General features: G+C 37.0%; 1 protein-coding gene across 2 annotated transcripts in view; it reads left to right on the plus strand.

Annotated features, from left to right (window-relative positions):
• Window positions 1-18,775, plus strand: part of ARHGAP20 (Rho GTPase activating protein 20) — a 133,240-nt gene that overhangs the window by 86,043 nt on the left and 28,422 nt on the right. For both annotated transcript variants that reach the window (XM_046017503.1, XM_046017504.1), the window contains exons 4-8: window positions 3,222-3,371; window positions 11,520-11,561; window positions 12,449-12,533; window positions 15,403-15,480; window positions 17,792-17,858. In XM_046017503.1, the coding sequence (XP_045873459.1) occupies window positions 3,222-3,371; window positions 11,520-11,561; window positions 12,449-12,533; window positions 15,403-15,480; window positions 17,792-17,858 (422 nt within the window). The remainder of the gene's footprint in view (window positions 1-3,221; window positions 3,372-11,519; window positions 11,562-12,448; window positions 12,534-15,402; window positions 15,481-17,791; window positions 17,859-18,775) is intronic.

Raw genomic sequence — 18,775 nt, forward strand, 5'->3', positions numbered from 1 at the left:
GTAAGATTGAAATCTTACCATCTTTTCCAACCACGATGGAATGAAACTCAAAATCAGGCAAAGCTTTAAACATGTTTTAGGAGAACTAGTCCCCTGTAATGTCTTCCCTGCCACTTCTCAACCTTTGATGGAGGATTGGGTTGTACCTTTGATCATTAATTTGTTGAAATGATGTGAGAGCTTGATCATGTACTTAGTGAAGAGATTCACTGCACTAAGTTCAATATTTCTTTGGCTCACCTTCAGGATCCATTTAGAAACTGCTTTCAGTCTATAGGTTGATGGCATAGAAATAAATTCAAGTGGGATAACAAATTACCAGCTGTCCCATATTTACTTAGTGAAACTAAGGGGATTTCAGTGAGTGAACTAGTACAAAGGGTTTTTAATTATTTGCTTTTATTGGCTAAGGTATCTTACTCAATTTGCGTTGAATGCTGACAGTGTTTACCTAAAATTCTTTTGAGTTTATTGTCCTTCTTTTCCATACTTTATTAGAATAAGTATTACAACTGAATGGGACCTTTGTGACCAATTTTGATATTCACTAGAAATCTAAATAAAAGGCTATTTTTCCAGTAGAATTATGGCTTTTCATCTTTCAAGATAATGTTTAAAAACTTTAAAGTATTTAGAAAAGTTAATATTCTATCAGTAATTATAGAGCAACCATTTGTAATTTACTGTAAGGAAGTGACTATTCATTATCAGTAGAATTACCATCAAACACTTGTGGGATACACTACTCCAAACATACTTAGTAAAACATCTCTGTCTTCAAATGCAAGGAAATCTCCCTAGAATCCTGTATATTTCAATAGTTCACTGGGATTCTTTCTAGTATAATGATGGGAGCATAGGAAAATAAGGAAATAGATCCTCATCTTAACAGATTTATAGTAAGGGACTACATTGTGGAAATAAAGAATTACTTTTGGGGTTGTTATTTTGTTGTTGTTTTTTTTTTTCAGCCAGTTCACATTAGATTCAAACTTTTAAATTTCTATTAGAAATTAGAAATTGTCTAATACTATTAGAAGTTGAGTGTGAAAAATATGAAGAAACACTCTATGATACCAGGACTAAGTGTAAAATTTTATTTAATACTGGTTTCAAGTATTTTGAAGCTACTCCATTTATCTTTGTGGGCATAAGTATTTGCGAGATTCCTGTCCACCTGAATAGTAAATAGTTTCATCAAAAAGCCTTGTAGGTACAGAGAGAGAAAAGTAAGACGGGGGACACTTGGCCGGCTCAGTCAGAAGAGCATCCAACTCTTGATCTCCAGGGTCAGGAGTTCAAGCCCCGCGTTGGGTGGAGATTACTCAGATAAACAAAACTTAAAAAAAAAAAAGGCTGAAATAGAAAAACTGAAGGGAACTTCATGGTAACATGCTTCCATCCAGATGCTGTACAAGACCGACAATATCCAGTGCTTTTTACAGACACACAGTAGTTAAGAGCATGAAGCTCAGAATTCAACACTGTTCAAGTTGGAGTCTAGCTGTGCTAGCTAAGCTGTTTGACTCTTGGCAAGTTGCTTAGCTGTATCTCTCCATGGCTCCATTTCTTTATCCATAAAGTGAGGAATAAACTAAATAATGTTTGTAAAGTGTTTACCACAATGTCTGACTGGCACATGGGAAGTTCTCAGTAAATATGAGCCAATAGAAGAAAAGTGATTATTTATACTTTGAGATTAACTTCTTGTATCAGGAGGTGGATGATCTTGATGCTTCATTGATCTAGGGAAAGAATCATTGCAGTGACTTTTTTCCAGGGCAGTAAATGTGAGAAGTTACCACCTGTTATCTGAAGTATCTGATACAGAGAGAGACCCGCATTAGGAAACACAAACTGTGTAAAAAGAGAAATGGGAACATACCTTTCTTTCCAAAAGATTTGTAGTTTCTGTTTTATGTTATCTAAATAGTCACTTTCAAAAAATAAGATTTTCAACAAAAAAATACAAATAAGATTTTATCTTCAATTGAATCTGTTTCATTTTGAAAAATCTAAAGATTCATAGCAACAGGATGAAAAATATTAAAAGAAACATAGACATCTTTAGAGCCACAAAGCTCTTTCCTATCACACTTACATTAAGTGTGCCCTACAGGAAGTTATAAATGAAGCTTTGAATCTAAACTATCCTTCATGTGTAGTTCCTACACGATCCTTTTTCATTTTATAAATCCTTCTGAAGAGTTCTGGCTTTAAATATTCCATGAAGGAGTTTAGGACTACTGCTATATGAAGTATCTTTGATTTCATGTTAGCTTTTTCTGTTTCCACAAATGGTTCTGAATGGTAGGAAGTGTGCAAGTTTCCCTGAGCATTCTCTTTATCTTTCCCATTACCTTCTAACTCACTCCCTTCAGGTCCATTGTGAGCATTAAATCTGTGAATTTAGGTCAAGAGATAACGGTGGTTTCAATATCAGGTTCTAAAGGAGATTAGGTAGAAATTGTCAAAAAGCAATTTCATTGCCAACTTAAAGTAGATCACCCTCTGGGTCCTTGGAGGTAAATATTAAGTGTGTTAACTACACTAAAGTATAGTACTTTCTGCTTTCTTTTTTCCAGTCTAGGTTAGGGTCTGTTTTTTGCTATAGTTTTTAATTTTAGTCGGAATATAAGAGAATATGATATGAACAAAGTCTTAAAGGAAATTTAAACTAAACTTTGCTTGTAAAGACAAGAAAATATTATACCCATTCAGTGGGAAATACATTGAAAATTCCTCTAATTAATTGCAGAAAATATTTTTTAAGTGCATCTGTCTCTCTTAAGGTGAAAATTTTATAAATATTTTCATAAGTAATGTGTACTTTAATCTTTTGTTCAGCCACTCAAATTTTTTTGGAGTAGGCAAGTTACAAATAATAAATGAAATTTTTAGAACATCAATAAATTTAAAATTTATTATAATTGTAAATGCCAAATACAGTGTTCAACATAGAACAATAAAGGAAGCATTGTATGGCCATTTGCTGCCCATAGACATGAGGACTAATACACCAAATGTTTCAAAGGCCTTTTTGGGCCAAAGGTAACCAACTGACCTTCAGTTTCCTATAGTAAGCACTGAAGTTACAAACAATGAATAAGACTCTTTGTCCATTATTAGTGGAAACTGTCCTCTTATCACAAGTACAGAAGCTCTCATAAAATTTAAGAAACAAAATAACAAGAAGTCCTGTCTGGTTTTTATCTTTTTAGATATAACAACAACTTTAAGATAAAAAATAAAATAAAACTAAGTGACATGTGGACAGCAAGTTGTGTGGATGAAGTGGGAGAAGGCAACACCAATGCCCTGAAATCCTTTGTCTTGGGCTGGCCCACTGTGAACTTTGTGGCCACTTTCAGGTAAGAACCATAGCTGCGCCTGCATTGACATGTTAAATACAGTCAACGAGGTGATTTCTAGGATGGAAAGAAAAAGGTTAATCAAATCTTGTTCTGATTTTTTTTTTAATCTTTTTATTTTATTTTATTTATTTGACAGAGAGAAATCACAACTAGGCAGAGAGGCAGGCAGAGAGAGAGGAGGAAGCAGGTTCCCCGCGGAGCAGAGAGCCCAATGTGGGGCTCGATCCCAGGACCCTGGGATCATGACCTGAGCCGAAGGCAGAGGCTTTAACCCACTGAGCTACCCAGGTGCCTCCTGACCAGTAATTTTTAAAGGGGCTCTGCTAAAGCAACTAGGGCCTGTGGAAGAGGAATGGGGTGATCCGAGCTCTGGGACCGCCCCTCTTCCAGCCTCCCCTTCCCTCGTGTTCACATACTGCTTTACCTGGTGAGCTTTCGAGTTGGTCTTTTCAACCCAATGAAATAGACTTTTCCTGAAAAATTTTATAAAATAGTCCAATTAAGTTTAAATAACTGTTTTATACTCCCTAATTTTTTTTAGATTATCTATTTATTTATTTGAGAGCCAGAACAAGAGGAGGGAGGAGCAGAGAGAGAGGGAGAAAGAGACTCCCAAGCAGACTCCCTGCTGAGCATGAAGACACCTGCCTCCTGCCCAGTGTGGGTCTCCATTCCATGACCCTGATATCATGACCCAAGCCAAAATAAAAAGACACTTAACCAACTGAGCCACCCAGGCACCCCTAAACTCCCAGATTTCCTAAAGAAGTAGTTTTTAATTATAGACATAAAGTTATTGCCATGAAATAATGGGGTGCCTGAACTGAACATCAGGTTGGCATAGAGATATGACCCTCAGAAGCAAATTTATGACTCAGGAAGTGAAAGTTTCCTAAGACTCACCCCTTGACTGGGATAAGGTTGGAGATTATATAAATAGAGAATCTTTGTACTCTTATCCTGAACATGCTAAATTGGCACTTCTCAGGTCAGGATGAACGTATCAAAATTCACACTTGTGATTTTGAACAGGTGCATGCTCAAGTCCAGGGTTTGTTTTACACTTAAGGAGTTGGGAGTTCACATGCACACGTTTTTCTTTCGGTTTCTTCTTTCCCCACTACCACCAGACACCTCAGACATCATTCTAAATAACTAAATAACCAAATTTTTCTAAATAACCAAAATTTTCCAAACTATTAATCTTTGTTTTTTTTTAGATTTTTTTTTTCTCATTTTATTTATTTTTTCAGCGTAACAGTATTCGTTCTTTTTGCACAACACCCAGTGCTCCATGCAAAACGTGCCCTCTCCATTACCCACCACCTGTTCCCCCAACCTTCCACCCCTGACCCTTCAAAACCCTCAGGTTGCCCCAACCTCCCACCCCTGACCCTTCAAAACCCTCAGGTTGTTTTTCAGAGTCCATAGTCTCTTATGGTTCGCTTCCCCTCCCCAATGTCCATAGCCCGCTCCCCCTCCCCCAATCCCACCTCCCCGCAGCAACCCCCAGTTTGTTTTGTGAGATTAAGAGTCATTTATGGTTTGTCTCCCTCCCAATCCCATCTTGTTTCATTTATTCTTCTCCTATCTCCTACCCCCCCATGTTGCTTCTCCATGTCCTCATATCAGGGAGATCATATGATAGTTGTCTTTCTCCGATTGACTTATTTCACTAAGCATGATACGCTCTAGTTCCATCCACGTCGCAAATGGCAAGATTTCATTTCTTTTGATGGCTGCATAGTATTCCATTGTGTATATATACCACATCTTCTTTATCCATTCATCTGTTGATGAACATCTAGGTTCTTTCCATAGTTTGGCTATTGTAGACATTGCTGCTATAAACATTCGGGTACACGTGCTCCTTCGGATCACTATGTTTGTATCTTTAGGGTAAATACCCAGTAGTGCAATTGCTGGGTCATAGGGTAGTTCTATTTTCAACATTTTGAGGAACCTCCATGCTGTTTTCCAGAGTGGTTGGACCAGCTTGCATTCCCACCAACAGTGGAGGAGGGTTCCCCTTTCTCCACATCCTCTCCAGCATCTGTCATTTCCTGACTTGTTCATTTTAGCCATTCTGACTGGTGTGAGGTGATATCTCATTGTGGTTTTGATTTGTATTTCCCTGATGGCGAGTGACGTGGAGCACTTTTTCATGTGTCTGTTGGCCATCTGGATGTCTTCTTTGCAGAAATGTCTGTTCATGTCCTCTGCCCATTTTTTTAAGATTTTGTTTATTTATTTGACAGAGATCACAAGTAGGCAGAGAGGCAGGCAGAGAGAGGGAAGCAGGCTCCCCGCTGAGCAGAAAGCCTGATGCGGGGCTCGATCCCAGAACAGGGATCATGACGTGAGCCGAAGGCAGAGGCTTAACCCACTGAGCACCCCCAAATGGTTAATCTTCTAATAAAAACAGGCATATCATTAAATTTTATTACTCATTATTGGCCTACCACAAGATTTTAAGAACTTGTTTGGAAGAACTGTATGCTTGTATCATTCTCTGCATATCTTGTTTTCCATGACAGATTTCTCCAGATAGTATCATTTTCTGTTGCTTGATCTCCTTGGAGTTACAGGTGAAAGGAAGTAATATCTAGTAAGGGGCAAACCACATGATGTCCTGTATTATTTTTTTTCTTCAGTGGGAGAATGGCAGGAGGGGCAGTATGGGGAGGGAAAGAGAGAATCCTCGAGCAGAATCCCTGCTGAGTGTGGAGCCTGATGCAGGGCTGGATCTCACAACCCTGAGATCATGATGTGAGCCGAGATCAGGAATACTTAACCACCTGAGGCACTTAACCACCTGACGCTGATATCTTTAATTAAGGAGTTTCTGTTTAAGTTGTTTTAATAAGTGAAAATGTGGAAACAATTTTACAATTGTTAATTTTACAATTTTAAAATTTACAATTTTACGTTTTACACGCATTGTATTCTTAAAAAAATATAGTACTTTAACCAGATGACTAAGGTTAATTAACATCACTAATGATGCCTTGTACCCCTCAATAGAATGTGAGGAGAAGAGCAATTCACCTTTGTGTTATTCCTCCTCAAAACCCATAACCCCAGTCCAAACATGAGAAAAACTTCAAACAAGCCCAAACTGAAGGATATTCTATAGGTTAAACTGACCAGCACTCCTCCAGATTATCACGGTTTTAAAAAAACAACAGAAAAACAAAACAGGAAAAGACTTAGAAACTATCCTAGACCAGTCACTAAAGAGACATGATAACTCAAGGCAATGTGTTGTCCTGGGTTGGCATCTAGGATAGAAAAAGGACATTAACGGAAAAACGCAAAGTCTGAAGAGTCCAGAATGTGATTAAGAGTAATGTACCAATGTTGGCTTCTCAGTTTGACAAGTGTGCCATTGTAAGAGGATTGCTTCCAGAAGGTAAAAGCGCTCTCTGTATTATCTTAGCAAATTCTTGAGAGTCTCACATTTAAATGATTATTTTTAAAAACAAAGTTGTGCTGAAGAGTTTTGGTATGGCAGAGTAAGGCCTTAACAGACTGACCACCCTACAGATAACAAGTGTAAACTCTGAACAAAATACAAACAACAACAAGGATGTAAAGGTTCTACAAAGTGAACATAAGTTGGCCAATTTTGGAGAAGAATTGAGACTTGGAAGGAGGCACCAGCAGGGGTGAGTTTCCTGTGTTTAAGGCATTGGCCCAAGGGCAGGCTACAGTCATATCATTGTGCAGGGCAACTAAACTGACAGAAACTCCCAGTCTTTCTGGCCAAACAACCAGATTACAGGGTCTGAGTCAACCACAGCCACAGGAAAGTTAGGGGGGAAATCTCAGAAAAGGAGAGTAACAGAGGAGGGAAACCCCAGATTTTGTATGTAGCTTCTACCCACGTGTGAGACTGATTGCTGGAGACATGCATGGAGCAGACTCAGAGCAACTTGAAGCTAACGCTAAAAGAACTGAAGCAAAGACATTGACCCTGCAAATTTAACAGCACTCAGTCTGCAAACAAAATATTCACAATGTCCAGAATACAATCTAAAATTTCTTCACTTACAAAGAACCAGAAAAGATAATCAGTAGAGGCCAGTCTTGAAGTGGTCTGTGTTGGAACTCTTAGAAAAGAACTTTAAACCAACTTTTTAATTGTGCTCACTAGGTAACAGGAAAAGCCAACTGAAACGAATGGAAAGATATCTCAGTAGAGAAATAGAAGATATTTTTAAAAAGCCAAATGAAAATATTAGAACCGAAAACTGCAGTATCTTAAATTTTCTCTCTCTCTCTCTCTATATATATATATATGTATATATATATCCCTTTAATTGCAGAATGGAAATGAAAGATGAAGGAGTCAGTGAATTTGAAGATTCATCAATACAAATTATCTAATCAGAAGAATAGAGAAAACAGACTTTTTTTAAATTTTTGTACTTCTCTATTTATTTGAGAGAGGCAGAGGAGGAGTCAGAGAGATAATCTTTTTTTTTTAATTAATATATTTATTTTCAACGTAACAGTACTCATTGTTTTTGCACCACACCCAGTGCTCCATGCAATACGTGCCCTCTCTATTACCCTCCACCTGGTTCCCCAACCTTCCACCCTCCACCCCTTCAAAACCCTCAGGTTGTTTTTCAGAGTCCATAGTCTCTCATGGTTCATCTCCCCTTCCAGTTTCCCTCAACTCCCTTCTCCTCTCCATCTCCCCATGTCCTCCATGTTATTTGTTATGCTCCACAAATAAGTGAAACCATATGATACTTGACTCCCTCTGCTTGACTTATTTCATTCAGCATAATCTCTTCCAGTCCCGTCCATGTTGCTACAAAAGTTGGGTATTCATCCTTTCTGATGGAGGCATAATACTCCATCATGTATATGGACCACATCTTCCTTATCCATTCGTCCAGTGAAGGGCATCTTGGTTCTTTCCACAGTTTGGCGACTATGGCCATTGCTGCTATAAACATTGGGGTACAGATGGCCCTTCTTTTCACTACATCTGTATCTTTGGGGTAAATAACCAGCAGTGCAATTGCAGGGTCATAGGGAAGCTCTATTTTTAATTTCTTGAGGAATCTCCACACTGTCCTCCAAAGTGGCTGCACCAACTTGCATTCCCACCAACAGTGTAAGAGGGTTCCCCTTTCTCCACATCCTCTCCAACACACATTGTTTCCTGTCTTGCTAATTTTGGCCATTCTAACTGGTGTAAGGTGATAATCTCAATGAGGTTTTAATTTGAATCTCCCTGATGGCTAATGATGATGAATATTTTTTCATGTGTCTGATAGCCATTTGTATGTCCTCATTGGAGAAGTGTCTGTTCATATCTTCTGCCCATTTTTTGATATGATTATCTGTTTTGTGTGTGTTGAGTTTGAGGAGTTCTTTATAGATCCTGGATATCAACCTTTTGTCTGTACTGCAAATATTGTACTGCAAATAATGTACTGCAAATATCTTCTCCCATCAGAGAGATAATCTTAAACAGGTCCCACAACTATCACAGAGCCCAATGTATGGCTTGATCTCATGACCCTGAGACCTGAGCCAAAATGAAGAGTCAGATGCTTAACTAAGCGACCCAGGCACCCCAAAACAGACAACTTTAATTCAAAATGCATCAGAGACTTGTTAGAAAATACTGAAAGATATAACATACATGTAACGAGAACTCCAGAAGAGGAGAGAGGGGATTAGGACAGAATTTTTGAAGAAGTAATAGTCTGAAAATCTCCCAAGCTTAGTGAAATATATGTATAGATTTAGTAAGCTCAGTGAACTCCAAATAAGAGTATGAAGAAAATTTCCCCTAGTCATGTTACAAACTGCTATAAACCAAAGATAAGAGAAAATCTTAAAAGTAGCCAGAGAAAAACAACACATTACATATAGGAGAACAATAATTTGCATCATTGTGGCTTTTTCATCAGAAACTATGGCAATTTCAGAAGACAGTGGAATGGCATCTTTATTTAAAAGTGTTAAAAGAAAAAACTTTGAACCTAGACTACGATATCCAGCAAAGATAGCCTTCAATAATTAAAATTAAATAAAGATTTTTTTTAACTCTAAGAATTTATTCCATCAGAACTTTGCTAAAAAAAAAAAAAGGCAGATAGTTTTTTTTAGGAAGGGTTGAAGAACATCAGAAATGGTATATATCAGTCAACATTAAGAAAAATCTAGGTCATTATCAGTTTAAAATGCCATCAGGATAGCAGCTGAAGAAGTGGGTTCTCCTAGCCAGTCACTACAATATCTATAAAGAAACCAAAAATGTAAAGGACTAATAGCTTTGAAATCTAAGACTGATAACTGCCACAATCAGTGAGGAATTCCTGAATGTGTCGAGGGGAAAACACAAGAGACTACATAAATCAGTCTCAATGGGTTAACCTGACACACTTCATAAGTTGTTTATTTCTGAAGGAATGTATGCATGCTGTGTATTCAAACAATGGAACACTATACAACAATGATAATGAACAGTCTAAAACCACATACGGTAATATGGGGAAGTCTTATAAACATAGTGTTGGATGAAAGAAGCCAGACGCAAAATAGTACATACTGTCTGGTTACATTTATAATAAAGAAAACATAACCATCCTGTTCTGTTAGAAGTCAGGATAGTGGGGGTGCGCCTGGGTGGCTCAGTGGGTTAAAGCCTCTGACTTCGGCTCAGGTCATGATCCCAGCGTCCTGGGACCGAGCCCCGCATCAGGCTCTCTGCTCAGTGAGGAGCCCGCTTCCCCCACCCTCTGCCTGCCTCTCTGCCTACTTGTGATCTCTGTCTGTCAAATAAATAAATAAAATCTTTAAAAAAAAAAAAAGAAAGAAAGAAAGAAAAAGAAGTCAGGATAGTGGGAATTCGTGCCTGAAAAGGAGCACAAGCAGTCCTCCCGAGGTGATTTTCTATTTCATAATCTGAGCTTTAGTCACGTGGGTGTGTTCAATTTGTGAAAAATGCTCAAGCTGTACACTTAAGCATTATACAACTTTTCTGTGTATCTTACATGTCAATAAAAAGTTTAAAAAATATTTAGTGTTTTAAAGAGCCAATTGCTTTAGCTTTGAAGAAAGTTCACAGGTCCAAAGAAAACTCACCTATTTTTCAACACAGTTTTTTGCCAAATCAAGATTTGACACAAATGAACCTAGAAAATCTTCTGTTTGGGAAAGGTGAATATATTAGAAGTTTATAAGGAACTGTGGAAGGTGAAAATTGGATGGTCAGTAAAAGAGATGTAGTGTACTTTCAGATGTCCAATCCTGGGAATTGTGTATGGAGAAAATTGCTAAGCAACAGACTTAGAAGCAAATTACAAATACTTCTTAAGTGTGTTTTTCTGGAACAAGAAAATAATAAGAGTTTCCAGCTTTGTTGAGATTAGAAATATGGTTTTAAACTGAGTAACAAGACCATATAGAAATAAACACTGAATTATTTTCACGTTTAAGAATTAAATGTAGCCATAACTTCAGAAAAATTATCACTAGTGATTTAGCTGTAAATGAGTTGATCTTAAAAGATTGTAGTAATTAAGAATAGGTGTTCTGTGAACTAATTCACTAAGTTAAAATCCTGCTATATGTATAAATACTTCTTTTCCCAACAGGAAAACTGGTTTCTGGGCCAAGATATTTCCATCAACATGCCAAATTTCTCTTTAATCTCTCATCTCAGATTGAGCACATTTTCTGTTTGTATGGCAGTTAAAGCCACAATTAGCCCAGTTTTACAGACGTGGAAACGAGCTTAGAGATGTGAAGTGATTCACTCATGATCAGGTCGTTTTGTGTATGTTTTTGAAGCCAGGTGTTTAGATTCCAGATCAAATACTCATTCCGCCGTACGGTTATACTTATCAAAGAGCCATAAAGTAAGAAAATGGCCCAGTCTTGGATCCATTCGGAGGTTTGACTAGACTGTGTGGTTTGACTGTACTTGACTGTGTGGTTTTCCATGATGGGGTTTTCCCCTGCGGATTCTCCAGAGCACAGTTAGGCCGGAGCTGCCCTGGTGTGCCGCTTCCTCAGTAACAGCTGCTAATATTTTGTCTGGATTGACAGTCTCAGATACATTAGCATAAATGTGTTACGTATTTAATTTTTTTCTCCTATTTTCTTTGATTGCAGTTCTTCAGAACAAAAGGACAAATGGCTCTCTCTCCTTCAGAGGTATTTTTTTCAGTATAACATATTCTTAATCTTCAACCTGTAGTTAAAATAATTAAATTCTTCTATGCAGAGATGTGTCCCAAGCTATTCCTCTTTTCCTTAGTAGAAATTACTCATCTGTCCTCAAAATAAAATACTGTTTGAACTGTACACCGGCTACTACTTACTGTACACAGTGTTCTCTTTGGTACATGTATTCCTTACTTTCTAGGAAGGAGAACATTGAGGTATGATTAGACAGAAATTAGTCAGTAATCTCTCCCATTTCCATGTCTCCAACCTACCATTTGGAGCAGTTTCCTCAGAAACATGTATTAGGTTTCCATATATGGAAGGATTTCTGCCAAGCACCTCAAAAATCAATTATTTCCCTCACCTTTGAATATACAGACTAAATGGTCAATCGAGGTTTCTCTCTTATTTCCATAACCCTTTCCTCCTTCCTCCCCTTGCTACCTTCCTAAAGGAAGACATACACTCTACCCGAGAGCTAAATGAGAAGTAAAAGGCCACTATCTTGGTTTGGCGTAATAAAATATTATATATGCCTCTGTACTTGTCAGTAAGTTTCCAGGCCTGTCCAGGGAAGAGGGGAAAGCTTGGAAGACAAAATGCCACCCAGAGGTGCCTAAACCTGACTGTGCTTCTCAAACCTCACTGGGAATAGATCTCTCATTTGTTGTTGTGCCCTTACCTGATGTCCTGAGAATTTGATTCTCTTCCAACCCATAATGTAATCCAATTTTGCTGAGTCTTTCCATCTGTCTTATAAAATGTAGTCTATAAGTATATTGAAAATATTAGCAAAATAAATTGATTTAAAAATAAACCATTAGCAAAATCCATCTGACTCAGTGTTGTTTTGGGTTGTTGTTGCATTTGATTAGATACATCAATCTAGAGAAAGAGAAGGACTACCCGAAGAGCATTCCCCTCAAAATCTTCGCCAAGGACATTGGGAATTGTGCCTATGTAAGTGTTTCTAAGCCAGAAAATTCAATTCCAAGTCCCTGCATAAAGCAGAGCACCATGGATGAAAAGAGACAGGCAGGGAGGCAGACAGACAGACAGACTGTGGATGTGCTATGGAAGGCAAGCACTTAGAAATACCGTTGTGGGAAAATGCATTTTCCTGGGTCTATGTACGTCTTTGTATATGTGAAAAGTAAACCCTAGAGAAAATGACACAAGAGAAATTCACATGAACTCCTGTATTTCATACTAATCCTCAGAAAGAATATTGCTTGTCAGATGTCTCTTTCCTCCCTCTGGCATTAATGTTTCTCTGGAGCCTTTCTAAAGTAGCTGCAGAGGCTTGTAGTAAAGCCATTTTCACAAGGATATAGTTCCTGTTAGTATGAAGCAATTTCTTCCAGCTTTCACTTCTTAAGTAGAAGGTGGTTTTAGATAGTTCTTCATTCTATGAATCTATCTTCATTCTATGAATTTTTAGGAATTGAATCCCTTGGGTTAACAAATGGATGAGCTAGGAGAGAGAACATTTTTAAGGGATCAGCATGTTTCTGCCTCACAGTTTTTATCATATTGGTCAAATAACAAGCCTATTTAACCTTGGTTATTATGTATAATTTGATAACTGGAAATATAGAATATATGCCAAGATGTTATCAGTGATGAACAAAATGGGAACTTATGGATGCTTTTATGATACTATACATTGCCATACTTCGCAATAGCTCTGGGTCACATTGGAAAAAGATGTAGTACAAAACGGTTAGTTTCAGCCAAAAGCAAAAGTTATGTAAATGTTCTGACGTGAGTGCCAGATGTCACTGCTTGGGGGAAATACTCAGATTTTTATGGTGTGAAACTACAAAGATCTACTGTAGCAAAGTAGCAAAATACAAACAAATAAAAACCTACCTCTATTTTGCTGCCGGCTTTGATTTCAGTTGTTGTGGCAATTGGTTATAATTAGGATATTCTTGGAAAATCCCTTGAATTTTTTTTTAACATTTTCAGTGTGTGGAAAGTGTATATTTGAGAAAGACCCAGAGTTTCATTCTCTTTGGAAGAGAAGACAAGAGATGTGGTCAGGTTGGACATTTTGTTTTTATCACTAGTACCCTGACTAACTCAACAATGATAGGACACACTGTCCTTCGCTCTCTGAAGTTACATCATGACAAGAGTCTCCTTTCAGGGACCTCTGCTTCCAGAAAGAGCGATTCCCCCCAAAATAGGAATGTATGTATGTATGGAAAGCATTCTTTATCCTTGGCCTTTAGTTATACACAGCCTGTCAGTGAATTCTGCTAACACGGGGGGAAAAAAGCCATATTTTCATTTTTCTCTGTTTGCTTTATTTGTTTACTAGCCAAAGAAGATTATCTGCAGAAATTCATTTGTTTAGTCTGCCAGGAAGGCATGCAAGGAAAAACACACACCTATAATTAGTTTTGAATATATGTGTCTAATATTAAGAAAAATCACTGTCTTAGAATCCAGATATATTAGGTGACTATTGGTATTACAGGAAAGATTCTTCATTTTACAAAAGACTCATGAGAGAATTTCTTTAAAATTTAATTTAAGGATAGGTTTTCAGACTTAAAAAAAAAAAAAAAGCAGATGCCTTTCATAAAATTGTATCTCAAGTTAAAGCCCAACGTATAAAACATCTATGCCACTCTGGTAGAAGACAGACGCTGGGGTGGGTGCTCTAAGCCCTGCCTGTTGGCTTCTGAGAGACTTTTGCATCATCTTTGGAGTTCAAGAGCACAATTTGAAATCAATTAGCAAACAAGTTTAAGAGGCAATTTCATGTCAAATAATCGGCTTATAGAGGAAAAAAAATACTGTAATGGAATGACAAGGGGTGAATGGTCAGTGGATTTCACTTAACATTATTCTCATAACATTTTTGTTTTTATATCATTTCGTTTCTGCCTAAACTACTTATTTATACCATTTAAGTCCTGTTAGGGACACAGCCCTAATTGCTGATTCATCTGGTAATTACAACATGTAAAACCTATCTGCCTAGTAAATCCTTCTTTTTTGATAGGGTAGCCTTGTCTTACATTTAAATGTCTTAGAATTCAGTGAACTCTAGATAGATACCCCCAAATCTTGTTAATCCCTTTTTTGTTTGTGGCAAACTGTTTTTAAGTAGTAATTTCTAAATGTAGTTTAGCACAGAGCTATCAGAGATCTATTCAATAGCAGACTTGGCAACAGAATTAAGCTTTCTAAAATTCTCAGTCCTGTTTGCCAGATTCGCTGGTTTTCAGGTATCTGCAGGTTTCAACACTGAAAATCTCGGTAGCCACAGTGTTTAACATAGTGCTCCATAAATAGTGGTTTTTAAAAATTCTAAACTTTAAATGTCTTTTTGTAGCCAGTTTTTATTCTGATTTTACCTCAGCTTCTTACCATCCAAAGAAATGACTGTGAAAACAGTGCTCAGGAACAAGGAGAAAGTGATCCAGTGCTCTCTCATTATGGAAATACAATTTGCAATTATGAGAGGATACAGAGTGCTGGCTTCACTAGATTTGGGGGAAGTGGTTTGGGAGGGTGGTCCATGTACTCTCTCTCATGTGAGGTTAATCTTTTTCTTTCTCGCTGAAGGTTTTATATTTTGTGAGCTACACATTCTTTATATTAAGAGAAATAGATGTTTTATCAAAGGCATAAGGTATAATGGAATGAAAGTAAATTATCATCAAGAGCTTGTTGTTCTACTTAAGTCATGTGCTTTACACTGTTAACACTTGAAACCAAATTTGCCTTTGGGTAATCATTTCATAATAATTATTTATTCACCTGATTTAATACTCTATTTATAACTACATTTCTTATTTCTTTTTTCCTGCAGTCTAAAACTATAACAGTAACAAATTCAGATACAGCAAATGAAGTTATCAGCATGTCACTACCAATGCTAGGGATAACTGTAAGTTACTCTACTAGATATTCTCAATTAAAAACAAACTTTGATACTTTAGAGTCATATAAATATTATCCCTTTTATCATAAGACAGCTAATTACTAGTGATACCAAATTCATGTTTTAGTCCTAAAAATGGAGAAAAATAAGGACAGAAAAACTTTAATATTAGATGCTACTTCTTATTGACATAAGACTTACGTGAACTCGAAAGCATAATATGATAAGGCTATAATCTTAGAGTGATAATAAGATTATTTATACCGTATATGCTATATACGTATACAGATGGAGGGGTTTCATGGTCTAAGATTCTAATGAGAAAGTTCTAACCTCCTTCCCACTTGTCTCTCTGTGACTGTTCTTTCCCTCTACCTCTATCTCCTTTTCTGATTCTTCTCTTTACCTAATTATTCTTCTATGATCCCAAGATTCCATCCATCTTAGGATGATGAATTCTGAAGGATTTGCTCTGTAGTAGAATGTATATGTGAAGAACCCATAGCTAGAATCTATATTCACTGGCTGTAGATCCAGAAGGTGAGATGACTGGTACCTCTAATGAATTGGTAAATTAAAAAACAAGCTTTGAGTTAGATTGTGAGGTTAAAGAGCTTTAGTGTACATACCACCTGTTCCCCTGTTTTGCATTTAGCTTCTCCTTCTTTCTGGTTTTGGGGCCAAGGTAAGTTTTTGAAATTTTATTAATGGAGAAGATTGGCGTGTTTGAGGATGAGGTAGGGAGAAGACCAGAAAGTTCCCATCTCCCCCTTATCAGTAGATAAGCACCACACAGTGGGTCTTATATTAAAAGAAGAGACTTTCAGAAGGTTGGAAACTAAAGGAAGCACTTGAATAATGCCATTTCTTGAATCAGATTCTCTCTAAATACGAAAGCACACTGTTACTATGATGTAACATGTCACAGGTTTTGTGTATGCCATAGTCTGATAAGTTACATTTGGATTTACTCAGACATGGTACTATCATAAGCCCTTAAGCACTCAGAGAAATCAGAGTTTAGGGTAAGAAATCTGATTTTTTAATTTTTTTTTAGAAATCTGATTTCTTTTGGTAAAGGTTGTAAAGATGTAAGATATGATTAGATTTATATACACTGGGAAGGAAGTGAATAATAGTTTAAGGGAAAGGAAAGGAAATTAATTAATGACATGACTTATTTTATTTATGCTTCTCCTTTGAAAAAAGTGATCCATCTCCTCAGACCAAAGATATTTCTATTCATTATAATTAAGAATTGAGGCTATTTGGTTATACTCTTCTATTCTAAAGGATTATTACAATGTTTTCACATACTACCAAAAAAAAAGGATTTTCATTAGATTGCTTGTTCTCCCTATTTGCTATAAAATTTTATGATTAGAGGACGGGGACAGGAAGTGACAGAGTACAGGAGGGGGCCAGAGGCTATTCTCCACAGCCAGGACCTTCCATGATAAGGTCAGGACCATGATTTTTAATCAAAAAATAAAGGCAAGAATATCGAATATTGCCAATCTCCTCTAGTCTCACTTAAAACATTTTTACTCTATCCCCTCCTAAAGGATACAGCAAAGTCTACATAATTTAGTATTATGTCTTCCAAGTAAGATTTTTTAGTATTGCTGGACTATAATTCTGCTAGTGAACAATTTCATTGTTTTTTATGACTGGGCCTATTCTCTAGACAGAATTCTTGTCCTTTCTGTTCCCAGGACTGGACTTGCCCAAAATAAAATCAGTGTAGACTGTGCCAGCTACCTATCTCCTCAGAGCCTCTTGGTCATTCTCTTTCTGCTCAGAAATAGCTGAACTAATAATCAGCCTTTGAGATTTTAGTTTTTCATCTCAGGCACAGCAGGGTTTTGGCTTTCTGAATAACAAGGATGTCTTTGCAAGGGCTTGCTGGAGATTAAGTCCTGTATTCTCTGAGAAGTCCAGAGACAGAGCAGAAGTCAGGACTCCAAAGAAGAGATTAACCTTGTAGAAAACCAGAACATTTCTTTTTGCCTTGTAAAGAGGTCTATAATTTTACGTTCTGTGGGCTACCCGTAATTGTGAGGGCCTGCTTCCATTGTGGTCTGTGGACCCCTTGTCATCACTAGGGAAAAGGGGCAGAAGTCCTGAGTCCTCTGCTAGGGATAAGACAGGGGAAGATAGGTTGTAGCAATTAACATTGCCATCTTCAGAAACTGTATTGAACCTGAATAGCACTTACAGCAATCCCACTTTTTTTCAAAACAAATATGGCCCCAAACAGTGTCCTTATTTAATTACCAAACATGAAAGAATTATCATTACTTCTTTTATCCCCAAGGGCTCTGAGAGAGATTACCAGTTATGGGTCAATTCTGGCAGAGAAGAAGCGCCGTACCCACTTATTGGTAAGTCTCTTCAAAAATCTAAGATGAGATTATGATTCTAAATGTCTCAGAGAATTGGTCAGGGGTGGTCCTAAATGTTAAGCACCATCAAATATTAAATTTCATATATCTGTTTATTCGTTTGATACATACTAAAACAGCCATTTCCCAAGTGCTAGGCAAATGCTGTCTCTTCCCTCGAACAGCTAACAGTATAGTTAGTTGAGAAGAGAAATGTAAATTTCTCTTTGTATTTTTTCACTTGATAAGCTGCTATTTTGCAAATCTTTTTAAATTTTTTTTCTACCTGTAGCAGATCTTGAGATGATGACAGTAATAATGATGAAGAGGGCGATTTCTGCTAATAATTTTTAAATGCTCGCCATCTGCCACATACTGTGCAAAGCTTATCATATGCATTATCTCATGTAATGCTTCCATTTACCTGGGAGAGCACTACTTTGTAATTCAGGGTGTTTCAAGTGATCTGCATAATCTAAAACCAAACCCTTCTGTAGAATATGCATTCTCACACTTAAAGTAAGCTGTCATGTACATAGCTGAGGCCAAAATTCACTGCATTTCCAGATTTTTTTAATGTCATTTTCATAAAAATCATTGAGTAACCAAGTTGTGATGAAAAATAATGCTTTAATTGTTTTCATAAAATATATTAATTAAAACTATTTAGATGTCAGCTTTTGGGCTTAAGACAGCTTCAAGCTTCATTGATAACTCACTAAAAAAAGAAAATAACCATGGGACTTGATTTAGCAGCAGTTGTCCATTGTGTATTTCAGTAGTGTGCCTTGGAAACTTCAACTCTAGTTTAGCTACAAGCTATTTTTTTTTTTTTGGCCTTAATCCCTGGGAGCAGCTGTAATGCTCGATATTATTGGAATGTTGATATTGTGTACCTATGCTAGATGGAAAGGAAA

The sequence above is a fragment of the Meles meles genome, chromosome 8 (assembly GCF_922984935.1).
Source record: "Meles meles chromosome 8, mMelMel3.1 paternal haplotype, whole genome shotgun sequence".
In the NCBI taxonomy this organism is placed as follows: Eukaryota; Metazoa; Chordata; class Mammalia; order Carnivora; family Mustelidae; genus Meles; species Meles meles.